Here is a 26,713-nt window from a genome sequence, read left to right on the forward strand (position 1 = left end):
CGAGCCGAATGCCAAATTCCTGCTGTGTCTTCCACTGGATAGGCAATGGCAAATGACATAGTGTGATGCTTGCCATAAGACCTGTCGCACCAGCACTGAACCTGCCTTCGTGTAGATCTCTGCAAAAGAGGGAATGTTTATTTGAGGAGATTATCCCGAAATCAAATGCCAGACAAGATCTGAAACGTCAACAATGCTAATTATACTTGTCCATTAATCACAAGGCCAGGAATAAACAATTGAGAAATGGACACTGTATCTGAGATTTGAACCCGGAACCTCAGCATCTTTAGACTCTTGGTCAGGTGGGAGCACCAAGTTGTACGATATGTAATGTATAAAATGTCCTTGAATCTGGCTGCATCGAGAGGGCTGTTATTAATGAGAGAGCTGAATCCAAATGATCAATGAATCGGGATTGTTAATCGGATACCACTCTGTAATCAAGATCGGCTTTGGAGAGTTTTGATTGAAATTATGACATCTTGAGTAAAAGAAAAAACAACCAATTAATCATGGTGACAAATTAGAATGGTTGATACTTTGATTGTGCAAAAAAAAAATAATCTTGTGTTTCTCAATCCCATTTCATATCGTATCTAAAATACAATGTCCAGTTTATCTGTCTGTTTGTCTGACATATGCGCATGCGCGCGCACACACACACACACACACACACACACACACACACACACACACACACACACACACACACACACACACACACACACACACACACACACACACACACACACACACACACACACACACACACACACACACACACACACACACACACACACACACACACACACACACACACACACACACACACACACACACACACACACACACATACACATACACATACACATACACATACACATACACATACACATACACATACACATACACATACACATACACATACACATACACATACACATACACATACACATACACATACACATACACATACACATACACATACACACAGTCACACTAAGTGCTTAAGATAAATAAATAAATAAATTTTGCCTGGCATTTCATTGTTGTTATTAATTTTATTTTATTGTTTTTGTTACGGATCCAGCACGGGGTGGATTACAGGGGAGGCTACTACAGTTGATTCCCCAAAAGCGGCCCTGAAGCTGCCATAACACGGAGATAACTCTGTTGCGTGGCTGGTTGCTAAGCAACCATGGAAGCTGTACGAGACACTTATTTTAGGTGGGGTCCAGAGTCCAAATCCCGCTTTACCCTCTCTGCAAATTAAACACCCCGGACGGAGAACTATCCTACTAACGCGCAACTGAGATCCAGGTACGGCCGAGGGTGGACACGTTGGCGACTGACTACCCATAACGGAACAGCGAGGGAGAACTCCCTGCATTACAACACACTATGTTTAATTAATAGAATCTGACAACCGGACAGTTTGAAAAAACATTTCATAATGTTTCGCACAAAGGCATGTATTTGCAAGGCCAGCTGTGAAACAAAAGAAAACCTTATCCTAAGCACAGAAGCCCCTTATGCAGTAAACCTATCACAGATGCATGGGTGCCACTTTCATTCCGGGAACAAGGAGAGAAGACAGACAGATAGCGAGAAGGTGATGAGGCGTGTTTGCGACCCCCACGCTCACCCGCACATGAACCTTCTGGTTCACTTGCGTCCGAATGGGGTGTGGGAGAGGATGTGATGTACGTGTTAGGAGAGGTACAGAGGGTGAATATTTTGGTGTTCAATTAGGGCTGCGAGGTGTGAAAGTCTGTTATCCCTGAAAATGGACAGTTGGCACTTTTGTTGATTTGTTCTTGCGTTCAGAGGGGATGAAGTAGAAATAGATATCGTAAGAGAAAAGTTTGTGTGAGTCAGTGTGTTTAACGACCGTGCACAGAAGCTCTCACGATATCGGCGCTTCTGTTTGGAACTGGACCTTGCTCACACCAGCTTTCCCTCCCGGCACAAGCTTCGCCTCCAGACACCAGCTTTCCCTCCAGGCTCCCAGCCACGGCTCTTTTACGAACTCCAGTTCAGACTTTTATAAGCTGTGGTGTGTTCTCCATCACGTCCGAATGTGTCTAAATCCGATAGCTTGCTTATTGGGGGCATGTCCGTTCAATCCTCGATGGCAAATTCAGGCTGTTACGTGTGGAGTGGCTTGATTTGTGGTGTGATGATGTGGAAATCGTGTTGTAAAGTGTTTTTTAATGTGAGAAGGATAGAGAAACACAACGCATTTTCCCTGTCCGTACTGAATGCGGGATTCCCAAGTTAGCTCCATAATTTACTACATAGATAACTATACAAGGATTTCTTTATGTGTTGATATGCATCACCCTGGGGGGTCTCCAAAATCCTTCGAGATATACAGTAATCCCCCGCTATTTCGCGGTTCACCTCTCGCGCCCCCGGTTCATCGCGGGTTTTCCCTTGAAACCTATTTTTTTCTGTGGATTCCCCCGGTATATCGTGGTAATAATATATGAAATATAAATTATTTAAGCCATAAATTATAACGCGTGGCGCTCGACCAGTCACACAACACACGAGACGAAGTTTCGCTTGTGAACTTCGAATATTTTCTACGTTTTTTTTTCTCCAAGCCCTACGATGCCGCCCAAATGCCCTGCACCTTCTAAGGCTTCTGGCAAGGAACCGAAGCACCAAAGGAAGGTCCTGACGCTCCAGGAGAAGGTTAAGGTGCTCGATATACTTCGGGAAGGAAAAAGGTTTGCCGTGGTTAGACGAGCACTGCCAAACCGACCAGACCAGACCAGACGAGTCTATCTCCGGCACCTCAAACCCGATCACTGCCTAGGCGACCAGACCAGACGAGTCGATTTCCGGCACCTCAAACCCGATCACTGCCAAGCCGACCAGACCAGACGAGTCGATTTCCGGCACCTCAAACCCGATCACTGCCAAGCCGACCAGACCAGACGAGTCAATTTTTTTTTTTTTTTTTTTGGAGGCATCCATTCATCGCGGATTTTCACTTCTCGCGGGGGGGGGGGTTTGGAACGTAACCCCCGTGATAAACGGGGGATGACTATATATATATATATATATATATATATATATATATATATATATATATATATATATAGTTGCAGCAGTAGCACAAGGAGATCATATACATTTGACATTACACTGTCGTCATGTTTTTGTGCTTGTTTCTATTGTCTTTTCTGAATTTATTATCACCTACCTCTTTAACTGCACAAATTATTTCCATCTTTCAGAGTCGGCCGGGGAGTTTTTGGCCCTCGTCTTTGCCAAACTGGTTGTCCAAGCCTGACATTTGGAATTTGTTCAGAATATCAGCGATAACTCACCTCCTCTTTGCAAAGGACACCCATGGGATCTTCAACGTCCACCAACAAATGACAGCAGATGGGACACCCATTTTTAAGTCCATCTGAGGGACGGCACACACATTGATGAATCGCCTTGCCGGTGAAACACCAGGATGACATTTTATAGCTGAGTCGGGATTCACCCCCAGGTTAGATAGCTTGGAGATGAGCATGCATACTTCTAAGCTATTCTACCATTCGATTGAAACTATTAGGGGAACAGTTGGGGTTGTGGTCTCTCTTGAACACCCATGCATAGACCCTGGAGGCCTAGACTCTCATTGTTAAGTGATTTCCGTCAAAATGTCATAAGTTGTAACATTGCACGTAATGCTGTTTCCTTTATGGTGCATTTGATCATGTCCTATCATATCTGTACTTATAAGAGTGCTTCATGAGTGATCCATTGATCCTGGTGTCGGTCGCATTCTGCTGTCACAAAATTTGGAACATTAAGCCTTCTGTCTTTTATGTGATTAGCAAGTTGCCCATACCTGCACGGGAATCCAAACGGAGTTGAGAGTGAGGCGGCAAAAATGCAAATGGCTTCTTCCGTCATCGAGCCGGCAAGCTGGGAGCAACGGTTCACATTTATTGCCGCATTTGATGCAACTTAAAATGCTCGAATGGTGGCGAGGTGCTCAATTTGAAACTTTGTTCGATTACATGTATCTTTTTGATGCTTCGGGTCTGTAATAAAAATTTGTATTGGTGTCAAATCCGGTGACCATCTGCAAATTTATAGTAGGATCGGTGATGCTTCGTAACAACAAGCTGCAAAGCTGACGCCTTAAAATGCTGTACTTACCGTAACGATGTCAGCATTTGATGATTGCCATCCAAAATTGTGAGTAAATGCTTGACTCGATCAATGACTGCTACAAAATGTCGGTATGTTCATCGTGTATCGGTGCTTTCTCTGTATTCCTCATCTGCAGGTGTTTGCAGCCGGTTCTGAGTGGCCGGTATTCTTTGTTGCTAACCGTGGACATCATGCGGACATTGGTGGAATCACACCTGGCTCGATGCCTCCTCATTCCACAGCCTTAGATCAGGAAGGAGCAGTGTTCAGCTCCTTCAAAGTTGTCCAGGATGGAGAGTTCCAAGAGAAAGGTTAGTTAAATGGGACAAGCTGTGGACCTCCAGGATGTGCAAATTCTCGAACATTGTCGACTGTACTTGTTTTGGTCGATTATTATTACTCATTCGCTTCTAGAACATGGTAAAGGCTTTAGTAGTTGTTGTTTTTTTATGCTTCCGCAGCCCAAGGAACAGCCGAAGGCATTATGTTTTCATGTTGTCCGTCTGGCATCTGTCTGTGTATGCAGTAGTTCACAAATTACCGTGGTAATGAAAATATGCTGTGCATGCAAAGGGATTTTGACCCTTGGTGCACATATATGCTACGATGCAATGATGAAGTGATTCGATTTTGGGTTCAACAGGTCAAAGGTTGTGCACCGTTGGAAAATCATTTTTCAGATCATGACTCGAGTTCGAAGCATCTGATGTTTTTTCTCTCTCTCTCTCTCTCTCTCTCTCTCTCTCTCTCTCTCTCTCTCTCTCTCTCTCTCTCTCTGTCTCTGTCTCTGTCTCTGTCTCTGTCTCTGTCTCTGTCTCTGTCTCTGTCTCTGTCTCTGTCTCTGTCTCTGTCTGGTGAGATCTAACGTGAGTGGAGGCATATCTATCGACACAAACACGTCAAATTATTTTTTCTAGTTTACAATATGATCGATTAATAAATAGTCCCGTGGGGGACTGATGGTTATTTTGAATCCCAAAACCTGAAGGATTAGGGGAGGGAGGCCGTGCCGCCCCTTTCCAGGAGAGATATGACCACGGAGAGCACAAATTAAGGTTAGGGCATGGTTCCGATGCCTCATGGCCAGTTTGATCTGTATATGTCTGGTTGTTTCTGAGAAGAAGATTTTTCAATAAAATACCAATATTTGGGGAGAAAAACCTCCTTTTGACCTCCGTTACAGACGGCGCATCCGGATGAGGAGCACAACTCCATGAAACCTTCTGTCATGATGTATTGTACCAAATTTGGACCGTATCGATTGGGTAATTTGTAAGGAGATGTTTTAGTCAAATGTTAAAGGCCGTACGTACGGACAGATGGCTGGATATCGGGACCCACTCCATGAGCATATTTTGGAGAAATTACCCAAAAAAAAGTTATATGACGTGAAGCAAAACTTGTTTACTTTGTTTAACTTTAAAATAAAACAAACGAACTACAAGGAATCTGGGGTGGAGGGGGACTGTAAGAGAGCAGGATTGGAGGTGAATCATTCCCATGCTGCTCCGATAAAATTTGTATTCAAACTGCTTCAGGTGCAAGCACACCTCCAAGCCTCTCTGAAGTCTCTCTTCTCTCCAAGATTTTGCCTTTATGTCGGTTGATAGCCCTTTCTGCCAGTTCTCAGATTTTTAGCTCACCTGGAATGTAGTTCCGGGGAGCTTACGGGATGCTGTGTCATCAGTATGTCCATCTGTCCGTCCACAAATACTTGGAACTTCTCTGAAACCACACACAATATCGATGAAACTTGTCCAAAACCTTCATCACCCATGATGTACTAAAGTTTATTCACACTATTAAAAAAAATCAGGGTCTAAGTCAGGTCTAAAATCAGGTATTAAAAAAATACTGTTCCTGGTGTTGGCTTAGTGGTTAGGGAGGTGTCTTGGGATCCTCAGGTCCTGAATTCAAGTCCCGTTTTCCACTGAATTAACATCAGGGGGTTGACTCAGCCTGTCGTCCATCCGAGGTCGGCAAAATGAGTACGGGTGTTGCTGCTAAAAATGCTGTACACGAAGGGAAGGTGTATCGACAGATTGATTTAATCTGGTCATAGTGTGGTGCAGGCATGATGGGCTGAATGGCCTCCTGCTCCTTAATTTGTTGTAAATCCTTGTAAGGGAGTTCATGGGGGGGAGGGGGCATACCCCCCCCCCAAATATGTATTTGCTTTCTTCTCGGAAACTACACACAAGGTTTTGATGAAACATTACCGCAACCTTCATCACCCATGATGTACCAAAATTTGTTCACTGCATTGAAAAAAAATCCATAGGTATTTACTTTCTTCTCCATTAAATATTTTGTGGGTTGTCCACACCCACCAGTGGTTCCATGGTTTTCGTATCCAGCCGCCACTGGGTGATTGCCCCTATTTTTTAAATTTGGAGGACGACAACGTGTCATTATTGAGGCTCTTTTGAATCGATTTTGCTGCACTTGGATTTCTCTCTGCTCTCTCAGATCTCTGACCATCCCCAGCTCCTCCAGGATTTACATGTTCTTCCTGAAACCTCCTCCGAGTAAAGCTTCCAAAATCTAGGATTTCTGCACACCTCCACTCCTTTAATCCTCTTCTCTCCCGTTTGTGGAACTCCCTTCAATTCAATTCTTCCCTCCAAGGCTTCAACCAAGTGGTGCACTTCCATTTCATGTAATCTAACCTCCATCCCTACCCACAATCCATCTATCATTGTCTTCAGTTAACCCAACCCTCTTACTTGCAGGCAAGAGGTTATTACATGGTCCCCTTCCTCCCCTTCCTCTCTCTCCTCTTTTCCTGTTTGTTCATTCCCTCTCTTTTGCCCAATTATGGCCCCATTGCCCCGCTACCGGTGTGTTGCCTTGTTACCCTACATTGTTGCGGGCCGGGTATCGGCTGCGAGCGTGACCACTAGGTGGAGCAGTAGGGTCGACTCTACCGAACACCCAGAATCAAGATCGTACCTTTCGGAAAACTCGGAGGGTACGGGTCCCTTACGGGACCGTGAATCGTCAATAAATCAACCACGTGGTACAGGGTTATTTGCCAAACTTCAAAATACCTAGAGTCCCACGTGGCGAACTACCGAGTATTCACACCCTCGACGGGACTCGAACGGGATGAGTTGTTTCCGTGCTTGACCCGTGCGTAACCCGAGCAGATGGTTACCGAGGTCCCGTCTGTCCAAATGCACACACTACTACGGCAACAACGGCCTTCTTTAATTCCCCAACACGTACCGTGTTAAACCAATAAAAGAAAACACAAAAACGAACTGAAACCTTCAACAAATGGATATTTATTTACAATAGGTGCGAAGGAACACATAAGAGCAGAGTTAAACCAATGATAAGAAATGAAATGCAATGTACAAGCAAAGCACTTAACCAGTTCCTACTTAAAGATGGGCCCACAGACAGACGCACACCCAAAAGAAACAGACCCAAAATGGTCTTTATTATCCCTTCGGCTCGGAGGGAAGTCGAGCTGAGGGACGATAATGCGGCAGGCTACCTGGCCGCAGCGCGCAGCTGGACGTCCACCCCCTCCCGGAGCTCCGGTCGCCAGAAGACGGACCAGGGCAGCCAGACGCAGACCACGCCAGTGACGAGATGAGGGCAGGGAGCCAGACCATGCCAGCGACGAGATGAGGGCAGGGAGCCAGACCATGCCAGTGACGAGATGAGGGCAGGGAGCCAGACAACACCAGCGATGAGATGAGCGTAGAGAGCCAGACCATGCCAGCGATGAGATGAGCGCAGAGAGCCAGACCACGCCAGCGACGAGATGAGCCGAGAACCAGAGCACGCGCTCGACATGACTGAGTACAGATTATTTTTCCCCACGCTCGAGCAGATCCACCGCAATTATTTGCTCTCCTCTCCTTCGTCGTTCTCCCGCGTGGTCCGCTCATGCGTGGCCCTCTCTCATTGGGCGGACCGCGTGTTACAGCTCCGCCTTCTTGCAAAGGATCGCCCCTCAAACAAGCAGAGCAACATGGTCCTGCTTGGGCTCCGCCCACGTACGTGCTGGCACGCACTCGTGCAATGGTGCCGGTGGAGGATGGTGGGAGGAAGCAAGGTGAAGGCGTGTTGTTGTGGTTGTGGTTGGTGTAAAAATAAAAGAAAACCCTGACTATCAAAATAACTCCGCAGTGCATGAACATTTAATTACCCATTAAACAAGGGACGGGACCCTAACGAGAAACACTCACTTACCGATATAACTGTTTTATAAGGACCGCTCTCTGTCTGTGTGCACAAGGCTTCCAAATTCATAACAATATTACCTCGCTCTTCCATGAGCCTTCATCTTATACATAAAAATAAATGTTAAGTTTTCAAAGTTCGCATTCCTGTGTTTATGCCTCGTGCTTGCTTAATGGTTAGTATGTGGGCTTGGGATCCGAGGATCCTGAGTTCAAATCCCACTCGGCTGTTGAATTAATACCAGATGGGGTTGATTCTGCCTGTCATCCTTCTGAGGTCGGCAAAATGAGTGCCTGCATGCTGGCTGGTATTCTGTGTCGGAGTGGCGACCCGTCCAGGATCGTTTCCAATAGTCAAGGAGACTGCTTGGGCAGCACCAACGCTCTGCACAGAGTATGGTCTCAATGGATGGATGGATGGATTCCTGTGTTTACAGCTTCCATTATCACAAAAACTATGACTATATTGTTTGTTTTTTGTTTTCACTTCATGACTTGAGTGGTGTTCATACTCGAGGTTTAGTGATCGGAGACCTCATGATTCAAGACTCAAGACCTTGGGACTTTAACTTTGACGTGACTCACCATCAGGACACGGACTCTATTTCATCTTTACCACGGTCTTTGTGCAGCTGTTGTTGAAGCTCTGCTGGCTCCTGGTTTGAAATCTGGAAACAGCGGAACCCGCCGCCTGCAAGACAATTTGGCTGATTTGCGCGCTCAAGTTGCTGCCAACCACAAGGGCATCCAGCTTGTGACTGAACTCATTGAAGCATATACACTTGAAGTTGTGCAAGCTTACATGGGTCATATCCAGGTGAGTTTTCTCAAAATCCTGCAGCAAACACAAGTTGAAATACATAACTTGAATGTTTTCTTGTCCAGACCCCATCAATTTCTTTACCTGTAATTCTTCTTTTTTCCTAAGCAGCATATGACTGCAAGTAGCATCATTTCCTGGAGATGCAGCTGTGCCGTTGATGCAATGCCCTGTGCAGGTTTGGGCAGGAATTTGTATTTTGTTCAGGGTGCTGGCGATAGCTTGCCTCTTCTTCATGAAGGACTCCATGATATCTTTAACGTCCACCAACGAATGCAGACAGACATGACACCCATTTAACCTGCATCTGAGGTTTGGCGCACACATTGATGCCTGGATGACAGTTTATAGCTGAGTCGGGATTCAAACCCAGGGTTGACAGCTTTGAGACGAGTGTGCGTACCTCTAGAGTAGGGGTTTCCAACCGGTGGTACATTTCAAGTTTTCAGGTGGTACATGGAGACCTTGGAAATCCATGTCTGGGATTGTATAACCTTGGTATGTGTGGTTTTTTTTTGGTTTTTTTTGCTATTTTTCTTTTCCCTGTGGTCAGGCATGACTTCCGCCGCCACTTACTATTTCCCGGCGATGTATGGTAGTGGACAAATTTGTTGTGTGTTTGATTTTTCGATTTGTTGTGTGGTTTTCTGCCACTACTGTATCATACAGTTCGGGAAATCTAGCAACCTAATTCTTAGCGTTGGTGTCTTCTGGCTGGTGTGCACATTGGTTGCGCATTTTATTGCGCTGCGGATTTTTTCTGGGATAACAGGTGATCATTTGTTTGTTTTTGTGTGCTTTTATGTGTCTGTTTATTTTTTGAATAGATCTTGAATTGAATAGATTTTTGTTTTTTTGATGGAGATCTTCAGTTTTTCAAGCGGAAAGAGACATCCCTCAAACGACGACTCGATTCAGGTGGGAGCTTTCATCACAATCCAACGCAGCAGTGAAGGCTTTTTTTTTTTTTTTTTTTTTTTTTTTTTTTTTTTTTTTTTGTATACCTTGGCCGAGGCTCGTATGAGAGCTAACACACAACTCACAGCAAGGAGGCATGAGACAAGAGGGGCGGGAGTGGAAGGGACAAAACATTGGGGAACAGACACAGGTGAACTGTGGAAGGGAGAGGGATGGGGATGGGACGGGGAACATGGCGAGGGGAAGATGGACATTAAAGGGACTTTCAGGAAGGAAAGCAGGAGAATTGAAGGAAGTGGGCTTGGGTGGATTATCGGGGGTAGAAAAGATCGAGGATTTGGATGGGGGAAGATAAGAGGTGGTGGTGAACAGCTGTTTTGAAAGCCTGGAGGGAAGAATGGGAAAGAATAGAGTGAGGAAGTTTATTCCAAAGGCGGGAAAAAAGAGGAATGAAAGAGTGAAGATGAGCAGTGATTCGTGATTTTGGTAGTTTTACCAGAAGGGGGGTTGTTGGCGGACCTTGAGCGCCCTGTGGAAATGTGGTTGGGACAAATCACAGAGAGAGCAGGGGGGGCAAGGCTGGAGAGGAGTCGGTAGAAGACAGAAAGACCACCGACCAACCTGCGGTGATTGAGTGAGAGGCCCAAAGACTCAGCTTCATTGCGGGAGATGCCAATGATCTTGGTGCCCTGGTTTCGACAGCGTGAAGTCGAGAAAGGTGGGAGGCAGGAGCACCAGCCCAGAGGGGAGAGCAGTACTCCATCAGGCTACGGACAAAAGCTTTGTAAGTGGTCAGGAGCTCAAGAGGGCCGAGGAAGGACTTTGCACGACGGAGGATTCCCAGTCGGCGACTGGCTTTTGAGGCAAAGTTGGAAATGTGACTTTCCCAGGAAAGGTCATGGCAGATAGTGAGACCCAGAAGCTTGAAAGAAAAGACTTCTTCCAGAGGATTGTTGAGAAAGTGGATGGGGGGTTTTGTAAACGGTCCTTTCGAAGAGACATAGTGAGAGTGTGAGATTTGTCTGGATTGAAAGACATGTTCCACGTGTTGGACCAGTTTGTGATTTTATCCAGATCTGCAGTGAGCGAAGAAGCTGCTGCTTGCCGGTCTGAGGGATGACAGATGGTACGGCAGAGGGTGGAGTCATCGGCAAAGAGAAATAGAGGATTTTCCAGAGAGTCCGAGAGATCATTGATGAAAACCAGAAAAGAACAGGGCCCAGAACGCTACCTTGAGGAACTCCAGCCTGCACAGGAAGAGGGGATGAAAGAACTCCATTTAGGGCCACACGTTGACTGCGACAGGAGAGGAAGTCTGCGAGCCATGAGTGGAGATGGCCTTGAATACCATGGGAAGAGAGTTTGGTGAGTAGGGCAGGGTGCCAGACTGTGTCAAAAGCACGTGATATGTCCAGGGATACGGCTCGGATTTCCTGTCTGGCATTGAGGACCTCCATCCATTGATGGGAGAGCAGTAGCAGCATATCTAGGGTAGAGTGACCTGGTCTGAAACCAAATTGATGATTGGAAATCAAGCCATTGGAGAAGAGGAAGGATTTCATGTCTGAAGCGATGATGGATTCCATAACCTTGCTGATGATTGGGAGAAGGCTGATTGGTCTGTAGTTACAGGGATCTGTTTTTGCACCTTTTTTATGCAGGGCAGTGATGTTAGCAGATTTCCAAGCAGATGGCAGATGACCTTGGGAAAATGAGAGGGTGAATAGAACAGAGAGAGGGTGAGCAAGAGCAGAAGAGCAGGCTTTGAGGACACGTGGGCTGATGCCGTCTGGACCGGTTGCAGAATCTGACTCGAGGTTTGAAAGCAAGCTCTCCACCTTGTCAGGAGAAAAGGATACAGAGTCCAGGGACAGTTGGGTGCGACTGGGTAAAGTGGGTAGAGATAGTGATGGGTTTGGGACACAAGATTTAGCTGCAAACACCGAGTTTAGACATTCAGCTTTATCACGTGTGGAATCAGCAGTGCGGCCATTTGAGGTAAGGGAGGGGATGGAGGGGAACATACACCAGAAACAGATTTGATTAAACGCCACCAGGATTTTGAGGAGGGAGAGAGGTTTGAGAGTTCAGACTTGAGATGAGAAAGATGTTGTTTTCTGGCTCTCCTGAGGGTAGCTACACACTTGTTCCGAGCTTTGTGGAAAGAACTGAGATTGCTCCTCAGTTGGGTTTGCTTTCCATGAGGCAAAGGCAAGTTGTTTCAGGACAACTGCCTCGCCACAAGCTTCAGTAAACCAAGGGCGGGAGGAAGGGTAAGACAACTGAACACGAGAGGGGATAAATCTGTGCATGAGGGAGAGCAAGTTTCTTTGAAAGAATTCCCAGGATGAGTTGATGTTTGAGAAAGTAGTGATAGGAGACCAGTCTGTAAGTTTAATGGCTGCTCGGAGACCCTGCCAGTCGGCTTGAGTGAAATGCCAGACTCGACGGCGGTGAGGTGGTTCTCTGATAACAGCCAGAGAGATGTCCACTTTAACAAGGACGTGGTCAGAAGAACCAATTGGAGCGAAGGAAGAGCAGCAGATATTGTCAGGGAAATTTGTCAAAATCAGATCCAGAAGAGATGGAGTACCATTGGTTGAGATCCGGGTCGGGAAGTTGGACCGATTGAGTCAGTCCCAATGAGTCACAGAAAGCTTTTGCTGATGTCCCATGGCAGGTGAGAGAGGTACCCACACCGAGGCCAACTGGCGTGATGATGACAATTGGAAGCCGCCACATAAGAGGAAGAGAGAGTTTGGATGAGAAGATAGAAGATGGTCCATGTTTTCGGAGAGTGAGGTGTAGATGGAGTCATCACTGTTCGGTGGACGGTACAGTACACATATAAACATGAGGTGGGAGTGGAGGGGAAGCCGAAGCCAGAGGTATTCCTGGGGGGTGTGGGGGGAGTGAGAGCAGTGCAGGGAGAGTGAGGAATAGAGTCTTTGATGAAGAGAGCAACACCTCCACCAGGACGAGGCTCAGGTCTGTCATACCGTATGAGGGAGTAACCAGGGAGAGATACTTGGGAGTCAGACACGTCTTGGGAGAGGAAAGTTTCTGTTAGGCAGATAATGTCTGGTTTGTCAGTGGCAACCTGCATGGAAAGATCTGAAAGGTTTGAGCGAAGGCCCCGGATATTTGAGGTCCACACTTTTAATGAAGAGGTAGGGGAGGTGGCTTTGGGTGCAGGAGGTGGAGGGGGCGGGGGAGGGTAGGACGAGGGACGAGGGGGAGGTAAGGAGGGTTGCTGAAGGAGTGTGGGGTATTGCAGAATAGCGAGGGGAGGGGGGCCGAATGAGGAGGAGAAAAGGCTCTGTGGTGCTGGGAGAGAGGGGGACAAGAGACAAGGAAGATGGCAGTTGAGTATTTGAGGAGGTGGAGTGAAGAGATGGAGGTGAGAGGGCAGTGGAGGGAGGCAGGTTGGTGGATGAGAGGGGGGGGGCAACTTAGAGAAGGAAGAGTGAGGGGGATGAAAGGTGGGAGAAAGGTGAGGGGGAATTTTTGAAAGAGGTGAGAGGGAGGCTTGGAGGGAGAAGAGTGGGATGGTTGCTTTGAGAGTGAGAGTGAGGGGTGAGGGGGTGAGTTGGCACTGAAGTTGGAAAAAAAGAATGGTTGATGGAAAGCGAGCATCCATGGCAAACTGTGGTTTTTAAAAGTTTTAGGTCAGAGATGCGATTTAACACAATTCTTGATGGATGCAATGAAGGCGAATTCAGAGCATGGAGAGAAGAAGCGCTGTAATAGTTGGATTTTTTAGGCAAGGAATGAAGGAGAGGTCTAAATGAAAGCAGTCTGTTGAAATAGCAGAAGAGTAGTGCATTGTGAAACAGTAAAGAGTACCACATGTGTGAGAGAGGAAGATGAAGCATCATAAGATCGTTTTTGTTGTTAATATTAATGTATGAGAGAGTTCAACAGATTAGGTCATGGAAATGTAAAAAAAAAAAAAGAAATCGAGGAAGACGAGGAGGAAGTTAAGAGGAAGAAGAAGTAGCAGAATCGGGAGAAGGTGAGCGTGTTGTTGTTGTTGTTGTTGTTGTTGTTGTTGTTGTTGTTGGGTATATATATATATATATTTTTTTTTTTTTTTTTTTGAGATAAGAAAGAGATTAGTTGGGAGAATGGGGGATGTTTGGAAAGTGGGGAGGATGAAAATTGAAGGTAATGGGGAGGATAGAAATTGAAGGTAATGGGGAGAAAAAACAAACAAACAAAAAAAAAAACGATCGAACACCAAGTGGAACCGGTAGGCCTCAAGCCTAGGACTAGGCCTCAAACACCAGGTAAGAACGTCGACATAAATACTCACAAAATAGCACGATTTTTGAAACAAAACCGAACTAGGAACACACATTAACATGTAGGTGAGAAAATTAAACAGTTAAAACGGGACAAATAACAACCGGAACTTAACTTTGAGAATGTCAGCAGGGAGCCCCGAAGGAGACCTCTTGCCGCTCAAAACCGGAACCGGAAGTCAAGGCTTCATACGAAGTCGCGCTCATGATTGCCAAGCAGAAGAAACCACACACTGTTCGAGAAGATCTCATCCTCCCAGCAGCTAAAGAGATGATGCGTTCTGTCATTGGAAATGATGCTGCATAGAAACTGAGCCAAATTTTGCTCTCCAACAACACCGTGCAGTGGCGAATCGAAGAAATGTCCTTGGATATTTTGGAGCAGGTCGTCAGTGAGATTCGTGAATCTCCAGTTTGATTCAACATGCATCTTGATGAGTTGACTTGTTTCACAGCTTCTTGTATTTGTTCGATATGTCAGAAAGGAGGGCTTGAAAGACGAGTTCCTGTTCAATGCTGGGTTGAAAACCACTGCCAAAGCTGATGACATCATTCATTCTGTGGATTCAGTATTCAAGAGGCATGGCTTGAAAGACACCGGCTTGAAATGCTGTACCACGGACAGTGCACCTGCAATGTTGGGATGGAAATCCGGTTTTCAAGCTCTCGTCAAGGAAGTCGCTCCGCACGCTGCATGGGGTGGTACGCTGTATGTACGCTTGTTGTATGGGGTGGTATGCTGGCTCCGCTCGCTGTATCGCAGTAAATGCATTGTATCATTCATCAGTTTGCTTTGTCATGCAAGGTTCTTCCAAAGACATGAGAAAGCCTGCTGTTGGCAGTGATGAAAATGATCAACAACGTGAAATCAAGCACCCTCAGTACTCGGCTGTTCAAATTGCTGTGTGAGGATTTCGGAGCTAAGCACAGCATACGCCTCTTCCATAAGGAAGTGCACTGGCTCTCCCACGGAAACGTCCCAAAACGCGTCTTTGAGCTGCAGGACGAGCTACTGTCGTTCTTCAATCGTAGCGACAAGTGTAAGGATTTTGTTACCGCCCTGGAGGATCATTCCTTCGTTCTCCATCTCGCCTACCTTGTTGATATCTTCGACGCCCTCAACAGGTTCAACTGGAGTCTTCAAGGGACCGAGATGACGGTTTGCGAATCTACGTCGAAGCTCAGAGCATTTCTCGCAAAACTTCGATTGTGGAGAGCGAAGATTCAGGCTGGCATGTTTGCTACTGTGTCAGAGGTTTTGGAACTGGATAGTACATCCTCTGAGAACTTCAGGGCTCTAGCCTGTGAGCAATCTGGAAAGCTGGAGGTGCAATTAAAAGGATACTTCCTGGACCTATGCCTGGTGTTGGCTTAATGGTTAGGGTGGCGGGCTTTGGATCCTAGGTTCCTGAGTTCATATCCCGCTCAGCTGTTGAATTAATACCAGGTGGGCTTATCTCGGCCTGTCATCCTTCCGAGGTTGGCAAAATGAGTGCCATCATGCTGGTATACTGTGTCGGAGTGGTGACCCATCCAGAATTGTGTACAATAGCCAAGGAGACTGCTTAAGCAGCACCAACGCTCCACACAGAGTACGGTCCCAATCTCCTCCTCCTCCTCCTCCTCCTAGACCTCAAGGAGGAGGACCTTCGTTTCCTGCACAATCCATTTGGGGCCTCACCTAAAGGGTTACCAGCAGACGATGGAAGCAGAAGGACCTGATCGACCTCCGACATGATAAAACCGCACTGGAGGTGAACCGTGAAAAGGCTTTGTATAACTTTTGGTTCTGCATCCTGAACTACGAAAGAGTCGTGGAACCTGCTCTTCGAGCATTGCTGTTATATCCAACTACGTGGTTATATGAATCGATGTTTTCATTGTTGTCGGGCATAAAAACGAAACACAGATCGAGGTTGAGGAGCCCAGAACACGATCTGAGATGTGCTGCCACAAAAATCGCCCCGCGCATTGATCTTGTTGGCAAAAATCAAGCTCAAACTTCCCATTAGCTGTGTTGTTAAGTTTGGCGAGTGTTTTGAGTATTTTTCATTCCAAATGACTGGTTCAAAATAAATACATTGATCAATAATTTCAAATTTTCATGAATTTCTAAACCCTCGTTGATTGGTGGTACATCGCCACAACACAAGAACGCCCAAGTGGAACGCGCAGCCAAAACGGTTGGGAACCCCTGCTCTAGAGTCTAGACCATCCTGCCAGCCCAAGAGAGTGACTTTATCGTAGTACAATGATTTTCAACTTTTTTTCTTTGTTGTTTCTAGATACACATCATTTGGTGGCTCATATGTCCTGAGGAGAGAGTCAATTGATTGGATTTCTTTCATGAGAATGATGAGAAAACAACTATATTCTTACCTTTTACGAATGGTTTACTTTCCAGAAAAAGAAAAATATGTTTATAGTTGGATCAAAACACCACCTGACTCACAACAAATTGCAACAAAAGGTTTTTCAGTGGTTTTCATTCCTACTGGATATACTGATCAACAGAAAAAAGTCTACCAAAATCTGACATCCGGAAATGGGTTAAAACAGTCATTTTCAAGATGGCCACCACCGGGCTTTGAAATAACTAAAACAGCTATAACTTCTTCAATAATTGTGATAAAAAACATAATTGTTGGTGCTGGTCCATGGTTTTAATGGATCAGCAATTCACTGGTGTCAATAAAATTTAGATCTGATCAGTATTTAACATGAAATCCAAGATGGCGGCAAAATTCAAGAGTGCAAAAATCAATAAATTTTCCCATCTGAACCAAAATCACTGAACACCTGGTGCCACTGAAACATTTATTTGTGAACATTACATAATGGCAGTTTAGGTTACAATTTCAGTCCTCATCACTGTCCTCTAGTTCCTCAGAGGCTTGATTTCGTGGATTGTCACAAAACGTCACTTGGCATGATCCACATGCAGACGTACACGGAAGCTCATTCTTCTGGAGTGGTGGAGTGACAGCCCGAGGTCTCACTGCTTGTACAATGGCTTGTCCAATACTAGCCACTTTACGTTGCGTGTTTTTTTTTTCCAACGAACAGACTATTCAACATATTTCGAAGTGTATCTGGAAGGAATGCCAGTGCAGAGTTAAGTTCAAGTTCTTATGATTTTTGGTAGTGATCAGTAACAGATGGTACACCGTTCTTGATATCACTCTTGATCAGCTTTGCTGCCCTCTCAATTATGGCCTTCTTTTGTGCCTCTTCATCTCCTCCTCACTGTGCTTCTTTGTTGAATGACTGGAGTATGTGTGATGTTTTCTCCCTGAATGTAACGATGTCATTTACGCCCTCTCCTTCAGCAATATAAATGGAGTCCCCATATCTTTCCTTCATTTTCTTCTTCAGATAGTAGTTGGTGTATGGAAGAGAATTTTCATCCATAAGAAACTCTTCCATTTTGCCACGAAGGTACAAAGCAGTCATCTGTTCCTCATCATTCATCTCAAGATATAAACACATTCTGGAGAATGCCTGCTCTTGATCACTATCTATCGGACGTCCAGATTTCCTACTTGTTGAATCTGGTCTACTCCGGAAGTGCACTGGTACATCATGCCCAGTGCGGAAATGGACACTGCACTGATGATGATATATGCAATCAGCTGCATGAAGATCTCCACCATAGTACTCAATCCGCCCTTTCACTGTGAATGACCCATCATCGGACCGATTCTCACAGCACTCCAGAATGGTTTTGGCAAAGTCGTCAGTCTTGACATGACTGTCGTCAAAACTTCCAAGGTCCACTGTGGTCCCACAGAACAAGCAGTCAGATTTGCTGTTGAAAGGCCCGGTCAACACACGTGAACTTCGCTTCCTGGACGGTTTGGATGGCCCTTGTTTCTTCTTTTGATTCAGGATGTCTAACCTTAACAGCTTGCGTCAGGAAGGGCATCCGGCGTAAAACATGTGCCAAATCACTATGCGGATCATACAGATGATCCGCTGTGGCGACCCCTAACGGGAGCAGCCGAAAGAAGAAGAAGAGAGGATGTCCGATGTGTGTTTCCTGAAAACTTGGTTAAAATAGTCATCATCAGTTGTCAAGACATTCAAATTGCTGGTCAGCGACGCTGTACTCATTAAAATTGTAATTATTTGTGGTTCGCAAATGGTTCTTCATTGGAGGTGAAATTGTGTCGTTTTAGTCTTGATGTGGATGATATTGGCAGTGAATAACGTTGATCATATCTTCGACCCTCTCACAATGACATTTGCTTGCTTGACACTTTCATTTGCTGTGATTCATTTCATTAATTGTTTCTGCCTGTGCAGGTTATAAGATGCTCGAGTTCATTAAATGCCCTGCTGACTGCAAGGTTTTTACACACCAGGAAGGAATTGCTCCTGACAAGCTTAAACTGATCTATAGTTTTGGCAATTGATTATGTGCTCATGTCGTTGCCAGAAAAATGCTGAGCGAGCCGTGCGGGAGACTCTGAGGGCATTTGCACGGAGCAAACTCAGAGCTGTTACCACAACCAGCAGCTCGCTGAGGGTGCAGGCCGAAGATTTCATGGATGATGGTACTCCCATCCGACTGAAGATAGAGATCGACCCTGGAAATGTAAGCTGCAACTCGAGAACACTGGCGCCCACTGAGTGCACACACACAACATTTTCAAAGAAGGGCCTATCTATTCCACAGTAGTTATGCTTGTTTAAGATGAGCCAGGATGTATTTGCTTTTGTGCTGCGGATTATAAGCAGGCTTGTGCTATCTCACCATGTACTTTGGAGTAATAAATTGCTCATCGACTGAGTTTGCAAAGTTTCTTTATGTAGGAATATTGATAAACACATGGAAGTGGTACAGACTACAGGATACGCGGATGCTCAACAAAGCGTTGCTGATTCTTGTTTTATCCCCTCCAACCCCAATCAAAATATTTTGGATTGTCTCACTGCAACTACAGGTGGACATCTGATCTTGTAAGAGATGCTTGACCCTTTCCTCAACCCTCAAAGTAATTGAACGTCGTCCTTTCCCTTTGCTCCGGGTTTTGAAGTGTGTTGATACCATCAACATGGTATGGAAAAAGATCTAACATGATACAATGTGGTTATTTGTGGTTATTGTGGTTATTGGGATTGTAAGTAGGATGGAGAGGTAAATCATGGTGGGGTCTCTAACCTTTCATACACACGTTACGTGCTGCTTCTTACCAGCTTAGTTTGAGATTTGCATTTGTAATGCTTGTAATAATATCTCATAAACAGAAAGAACCAAAATAAAAACCGTATTGTGATTTCGCCAAGTCCATTGCACCAAATGAACACAACACTGTAAACCAGCAGGTTTTATGCTAGAAAACTAAGTTCTCATAGTTTCTCTGTTCAGGTAGATGTTTCTCATTCTCCCATTAGCAATTTCTCACGTCGACGGTAAAGAAATCTTCAATAGTTTCATGTGCACTGTAATTCCTTGTGAAGCTGTTAAACAAGTGATGCATCTTTGGCACGAGATGGAAAATGTCACCGAGACGCGACGCAATTTCCATAAACCTTCACCATGGTGTAACATTTTGCTTAACTTTTTAAACTCACACTCACATTTTGGAAAAGACGATGGAACTTTTAATCATATTTCTGTTGACAGTGAGTTTGTCACAGAACTTTCTTTGTCTTCAGTGTTATCAGATTATTGGCTTTTTGTTGTAGTTTTACACCGCTCCTTCCCAATTCCATATCCAGGAGATGCATGACCTCATCGCCGGGTGCCGAAGGGAGTACTCAGTTTTTACTCTGTTTGCTTTCTTGTTTGTTTGTTTGTTTGTTTGTTTGACCGGGCGATATCTCAGCCATCCTTTGAGGACGAAAGTGCAGGTGTGCTTTGGCAAAAAGGTTTTTTTTTTTTTTGATTAATCAATTCATCAATTGAGAACTTAATTATTATCGATTTATTCATTACTTTTTTATTTTATTTTTAATCTGGGCAATATCTCAGGCACCTTTTGAGCTCGGAAGCTGCTATTTGGACACAACGGTGACCAAGTGATTTGGCTGTAAAGAGTATTTTTGATTTATTGATAAACTAGATACAAGCAATCACCAAGGATAAGCCCTCCCTGGGCTGTTTTGGCCATATTCTTTTTGGACAATATTCTTTTCTTTTTCGAATGTGATGGCCATATTCTTTTCGGACCACCATATGACCTTGACCTTCAACATTTAGGGATAGAGTGTAAATTAAGAAAATGTGCCCCCATCTTCATTCTATCCATAACACTCAACATCATGAGAATCAGAGGAAATTATTCAACTTATGATCAAAAAGGTGTTTTTTGTTAATTAGGTCACAATCCCCAAAAAGGTAGGTCAGGGACGCTAATCAAATATCAGGTGCACAACTTCAATGTCGGTACACTATTATAATGCAAGAACAGCTTTAACCCGGAGGTGCATGATGTAAATTGAGCGTAAACGTCTTTCTTTAAGCTATCTTGGGAGTGCAATTTATTTCCGGTCAACCAAGCATTAGTCGAGTTGTTGTGAAAAATGTTAAATGTCTATAATTGGGTCATTACCTTAAAATTAGGTCACGGTCAAAAAAGTTTTATGTCAACTTGCATGCTTTTTATTCTCATTATTGATGCAAAGTTTAATTCCGAAAGTTCCTGCCAGCCTTGTGATACAGCTCGGAAATTGACAGAAGAAAGGGAGGAAAAAAAACCGAAATGATGGTTTAATACTCCTGGGAGCCTGAGATCTCTTCATATCTCTGTTCCACACTTCTTTTTTCCTTCTCTCTCCTGCCCCTCTTGTCTCCTGCTCCCCTTGTTGTACATTCTGTGTGTTAGTTCTCATACGAGCCTCGACAGTGTATACAAAAAAAACAAAAAACTTACAAATCGGGGTCACTGATTGTAGAGACAAACCCTGCAACAGGTATAAGCCTCTCCCTATCCTATAGGGGGACGATTAAAGATTGGATTTTAAGAGAGATTTGTCAGCTGTGAAAAACAGTACTTGAGGCTGTGAATTTTAAGAAACAGTGAGTCCCACAGTCGAGGAGTAGAGTAGAGTTTGAAGAGTGCTTGATTACCAAATGTCTTCATCTTCATGCGAGGAAGTACCAGGAAATCCCACTGTTTGATCTTTGTGTTTTTGCAGGATTATAAAAAGGTGTCATTCTGCCAGAAATGCAGACCAGAATATATTTTTGTTCGGCTCCAAAGGTTATCAACAAAATTTTAAATCTATCCATTCGTGTTCTGGGATCCAGTGAAGTGTTTTGAGATTGGAGTGATGTGATCGAATTTGGACACGTGTACTGCAAGCCTTGAAACCACATTGTGAATGAGTTGTAAAGGCTTGAGAGACGAAGCAGGAAAATCTTGTTGATGCTGAGTTCCAGTACTCCAAACGTGGTGTTATGAGAGCATGAACCAAATGGCATAACAATGAAACCCGAATCCTGTCCAGGTTCCTCCTGATGACTCCATCTTTGCTCTTTACTACTTCTGGTTCCTGCTTGGTCTTCCATTTGAGTTCAGTGGATCCTGTGATTTAATTACAGATGGATTTACACAACATTGTCCAGATGGAAGAAAAGAGAGGAACAGATTTTTATCAATTCATGGAATAAAGGAAAGGGTTGATCTACCGTGACACTTAAAGCAGAGGTCTGGTGAAAATCTCTAAATATCACTATCTGGGATTGGATCTTTGTCCGAATGGATGGAGAGCCAAGGATCAGCATGCAAGTCTTCGCAGCTATATCTCAGTTATATCGCAATTATACATTCAGTTATATCTTCGCAGTTGGATCTTTTTTATTGCAGAGGGGAGAACATCACCATGGTGAATGTTCAAGTAGATCTTTGTATCATCAGAAAGCAATGAAAGGTGATATTGATGTTCCATAAAATTGTACCAGGTCGATGAAGAGAAAGGGAAAACTAGAGCGAAGTCAATGGCACATCATTGGAGATCCCCATGCTGCCCACCTAAAGCAAAGCTGAACGATGGTAAAAAGGTCCACCAGGAATGACCCAATATCAAACTTTGAGTTAAATTTTGTTTTCCTGTTTTGACTCCTGTGATCCAAAGTCCCCACCCCATAGGGCATGGATCAGGGGTCAAATCCCAAAACTCGTTTTGTATTTCATGCATCTCCCCATGTTGATTGCATGTACGAATGTTTTAAATTGTGCCCTTAATTGCATTTTTTTGGTATTTGACCTTTTGACCCTGTCCAGGGAGTGGCTCCAGAAATTGTACTGCTCTTGCACCTTCTTGCCATGTGGTGATCTTAGTTACCAAGTTTACTGAATTTCTGGCCAAATGTTTTGGAGGAGATAGCATGACAGACAGACGGAGCCAATTACAATACCACCCTCCCCCCCCCCCGTTTTTTTTTCCAAAACGCTTGGGGGTAACAAGGGTGAACCAAGAACAGATCCCTGGACTAGGTGATCTGTTCGCATTGTTTACTAATTTAATGCAAACGTTTTAATTTGGAGGAGTGGGAACAAACCATAGAAATAAAATGAAGATTTTGAAACTGACAATAAAAGTTGTAAATCTCAGTCACTTGTTTTTCTCAGAATTAAAGAAAATGATTCGTCAGGAATCTTTCTTCGGGGTTTTGGGTTTAGTATCTTTCACTGCAGCTAACAATGGGGGAATCCCATGTTTTTTTTTTTTTTTCCCCCCCACCCTTTTCAAAAACTTTCAAAAAGTCAAAACACAGCTTTGATTCCACTGGCATCAGGAAACTTACCATCGCTGGGAAGAAAATGCGATGCTGGTTGAAAAGTACGTACTCTGAGAAGAACATCTGTGCTGAGTTTTGTTTAATTGGCGAGGGGAAACCCCTTTCATTCCCCGAGTATATTGAGTTACGACTTTGACAGACTGAGGAACTGATGAGTTTATCCCGGCTGTTTGGGATTGTTTGTTGCACATACGCAGTGCTCGACACTAACTCTTTTTTTGGGGGAGGTTTCCCTGCAGGGCATTTTTGAAATGATTGCCTGAAAAATAAAATAAAATAAATAAATAAAATTAAAAGAAATCTATTTTTCACTCGTTAGCACAGATCACTATTCAACTCGGCAATCGCAACTTGTTTTGGTTTTGCGAGCTACCACATGAGTGAGTGAGTGTCAAGCAAGGTACGTGTTCGTGTTCAGGTCGAATACACGGTGAGCTTCGTGAAGGGTTGTATATAATCTCACACACACACACACACACACACACACACACACACACACACACACACACACACACACACACACACACACACACACACACTTTTCAGATTACCTTTGCATCATCGCAAGTGCTCGCAAGAAAGAAGATGCGCAACAGCCATGTGACTATTAACCTTTATTATCGGTTTAGGAGGTCTTTTTGTACATCAAAGCATCGTATTATACATACATATTTGATATTGTCGATATGAATGTTGAAGGCACGATGGTGAGGTTGCCTGACTGGACAACCAAGTCGTTAGTTTGCTTGGCCGACGCCAAATTTTGGTTGCCCGGGCGGGGGGTGGAGGGGGCTACCACTAATGTTGAGCATTGACATGTATATTTTATACACGTCATTTAAAATGGAATGTGTTGTTCAAGTGTTACGTTTACTTTTCAGGGTTCTGCGGTGTTTGACTTTTCTGGAACTGGGTTGGAGGTGTATGGGAACTGCAACGCCCCTCGAGCAATCACTCTTTCTGCACTCATCTACTGTCTCAGGTGCTTGGTGGGACAAGACATTCCTCTCAACCAGGTGAATTTCCACATGCCAGTTACCTCTTGCATTCCACAGAAGAGTTTCATAAAAGGTCCTGGACCTGGTGGCTAATTAAATTTTTTTTTTTAATATGTCCATTCCTGCCTGACCCCTTCCTCTCGAGTCTACCTTTCCCAAGAAATAAACATGATCATTGATGTGATCGGTAGCATGAAAGCAGGTTCTTTTTACGTTCTGTTTCGGGTCATGTATATGACGAGATGAGATGAGAGGTGTAAAGTATGAACTCCGAGGAACACTACTGAGACTATAGTACACTGTGTATAGAATTCCAGGAGTACTGAATGGCGAAAGATTCTGTTACAAACTTTATTTTCAGCTGATAGGACGGCTAAGTGCTACGCACACTTGCCTCTAAGCTGTCTAGCCTGGGTTTGATTACCGACCCCACTATAAACTGTCATCCCGGTGTTTCATGGACAGGGGGATTCATGCATGTGCCTTCTCCCGGATGGATGTTAAACTGGCGTCCCATCTGCCGGCTTTCGTTGGTGGACGTTAAAGATCACGCGATGTCCTTCGCCAAGTGTAGGCAAGTTATCGCCGCCAGTATTTCCAAGTTCCAAATTCCTGCCCTAACCAGTATCACCAGCACATCTGAGCCCTCAGCCAAGGTTGCTACCCCACAGCTTTGGGCTGCGTACAAATGAACGGAGTCTCCTTCTTAAAATCACAGCCTCAGCAGTTAGTAGACCTGGTTTCATGGTTTTGCAGAATGATGCCAGTAATGCTATCTCCTGTTCAGCTGAAAGACCTTGTCCCACCTGTGGAATTATATTTGTGGAACAAACTGAAAGGGACACGTGAGGGGAAGATCTAAGCAGGCTAACCTTTATATTGCAGACCTACCAAGAAGAATATCTCGTGTCTGTTGATTAGTAGGACATTTGATTCTACGACCCGTGAACGACGAGTATGGATGAGACGTTGAATAATTTTGACTGCTCTTCATCTCGATGATACCGGTCCGTTTTTGTGCAATTACAGACAAATAATTGATTTGTTAGTTTTCTTTAGTTACCTCCGTCACCTAAGGTGAACGGAGGTTATGTTTCCACGTCTGTCTGATTGTCTGCCTGTCTGTGAGGCATGTCAGCAGGATATCTCAAAAGGTTACAGATGAATTTGTACGAAACTTGATGGACAGGTTGGGTCGATGACAAGGCCGAGCTGATTTAATTTTTTTGAACACGCGATCCGGATCCGGATCTGGATACTATAATTTTTAGTGATTCTTCACCATTGACAGATCGGGTCAATAACGATGCAGAGCACGATATCTCAAAAAGCTCTGGACAGATTATGATAAAACTTGGTTTATGAGTTGGGTTGGTGACGAGAACGAGCAGATTTGATATGACGGAGCCTTGTGAAAGTATGCGCTCCATCGGGTGCCGTTCTAGTTGTTTACTCATCATTATGACGAGAGATTATAAGTGACATCTGATATTTATTGCTTTACCAATCAACCATTTCTGATTATTTACTTTTTCTTTTTCTTTTTTGTAACTTTGAAGAGGATACAGTTTTAACTCCCAGAAAAGAGTTTCGAAAAAGCTTTAATATTATATGTGAATTTTGCCAGTGAAGGAAAGTCAGAAACGCTTTGACACTTCATAATTTTCTTAGTTATGTTCAAACACATTTAGTCATTTGGTACCTGAAAATCAAAGTCTTACCACAATGAGTTCTGGATAACTTTGATACATCTAACGTTCTCAGATATTGATCGACACACATGTTTTTACATTACTCCAAAGATCTTTTCAGCCCTGTTTAAAGGTACTGTTTTGTGAAGTTTTTGAGTAAAACGCAAAAAGCAAAGTGTTGGCTTAACGGTTAAGGTGGCTTTCTTAAGTTCTTAGGGTCTTGAGTTTGAGCCCCCTGTCGTGCAATTAAATAACACCAGGTGGGATCCTTCCGAGTCCGGCAAAATGAGGGTCACTGCATCAGAGGCACAGCTGCGCCGCCAGCAATAATTCAACCAGCAGCCACAGGCTGCATACGAAACAATAATCGTAATAAAAGTAAAAATTGAAATCGTACGGCAACCCGCAAGATGACTTTTGACGTGTGTATGTCAAACCGCGTTGCATCTCGGAAAGCATTTACCAAAAGTAATTCGTAGAACACGTGTGACCCGAGGTGTTGTCCCATGACGTGTAAAAAGCTGAACTTGAGTGAAGTTAAAGCTCCTCATCAAAATGGATCAAAGTTCATCTTTTGTCATCAAAGTGTTGTTTCTCAAAAACTGTGGCAAACACATTCATCGGGCTTTGAAAACTAACTTTGCAGTTTATACAAGAACGACATCTGTTCATTGGTGAATCATAAAGTTGAAATGCCAAAGGGATCCAGGTCCATTTCGAAACGATCCATCACGTTCACAGCCCCATAATTTCACTTGGTGACCAAAGATTGTTTGTACAGTAGTTGTTTGTTGAAATCGAAATGTGTGATAAAATTCATCAAAACTCATTATGACAAACAAAAGACGATTGAGGGTGGTTTCATCTGAC

At 44.2% G+C, this 26,713-nt stretch overlaps 1 protein-coding gene across 14 annotated transcripts in view; it reads left to right on the forward strand.

Moving 5' to 3' along the window:
- The window catches only part of OPLAH (5-oxoprolinase, ATP-hydrolysing), a 141,091-nt gene that overhangs the window by 98,595 nt on the left and 15,783 nt on the right, over positions 1–26,713 (forward strand). For all 14 annotated transcript variants that reach the window (XM_085847445.1, XM_085847447.1, XM_085847441.1 and 11 more), the window contains 4 exons: positions 4,304–4,478; positions 8,996–9,180; positions 18,844–19,002; positions 24,036–24,170. In XM_085847445.1, coding sequence (XP_085703571.1) covers positions 4,304–4,478; positions 8,996–9,180; positions 18,844–19,002; positions 24,036–24,170 — 654 coding nt within the window. The remainder of the gene's footprint in view (positions 1–4,303; positions 4,479–8,995; positions 9,181–18,843; positions 19,003–24,035; positions 24,171–26,713) is intronic.

The sequence above is a fragment of the Eptatretus burgeri genome, chromosome 11 (assembly GCF_056783735.1).
Source record: "Eptatretus burgeri isolate ZD-2024b chromosome 11, Ebu_testis_v1, whole genome shotgun sequence".
Classification (NCBI taxonomy): Eukaryota; Metazoa; Chordata; class Myxini; order Myxiniformes; family Myxinidae; genus Eptatretus; species Eptatretus burgeri.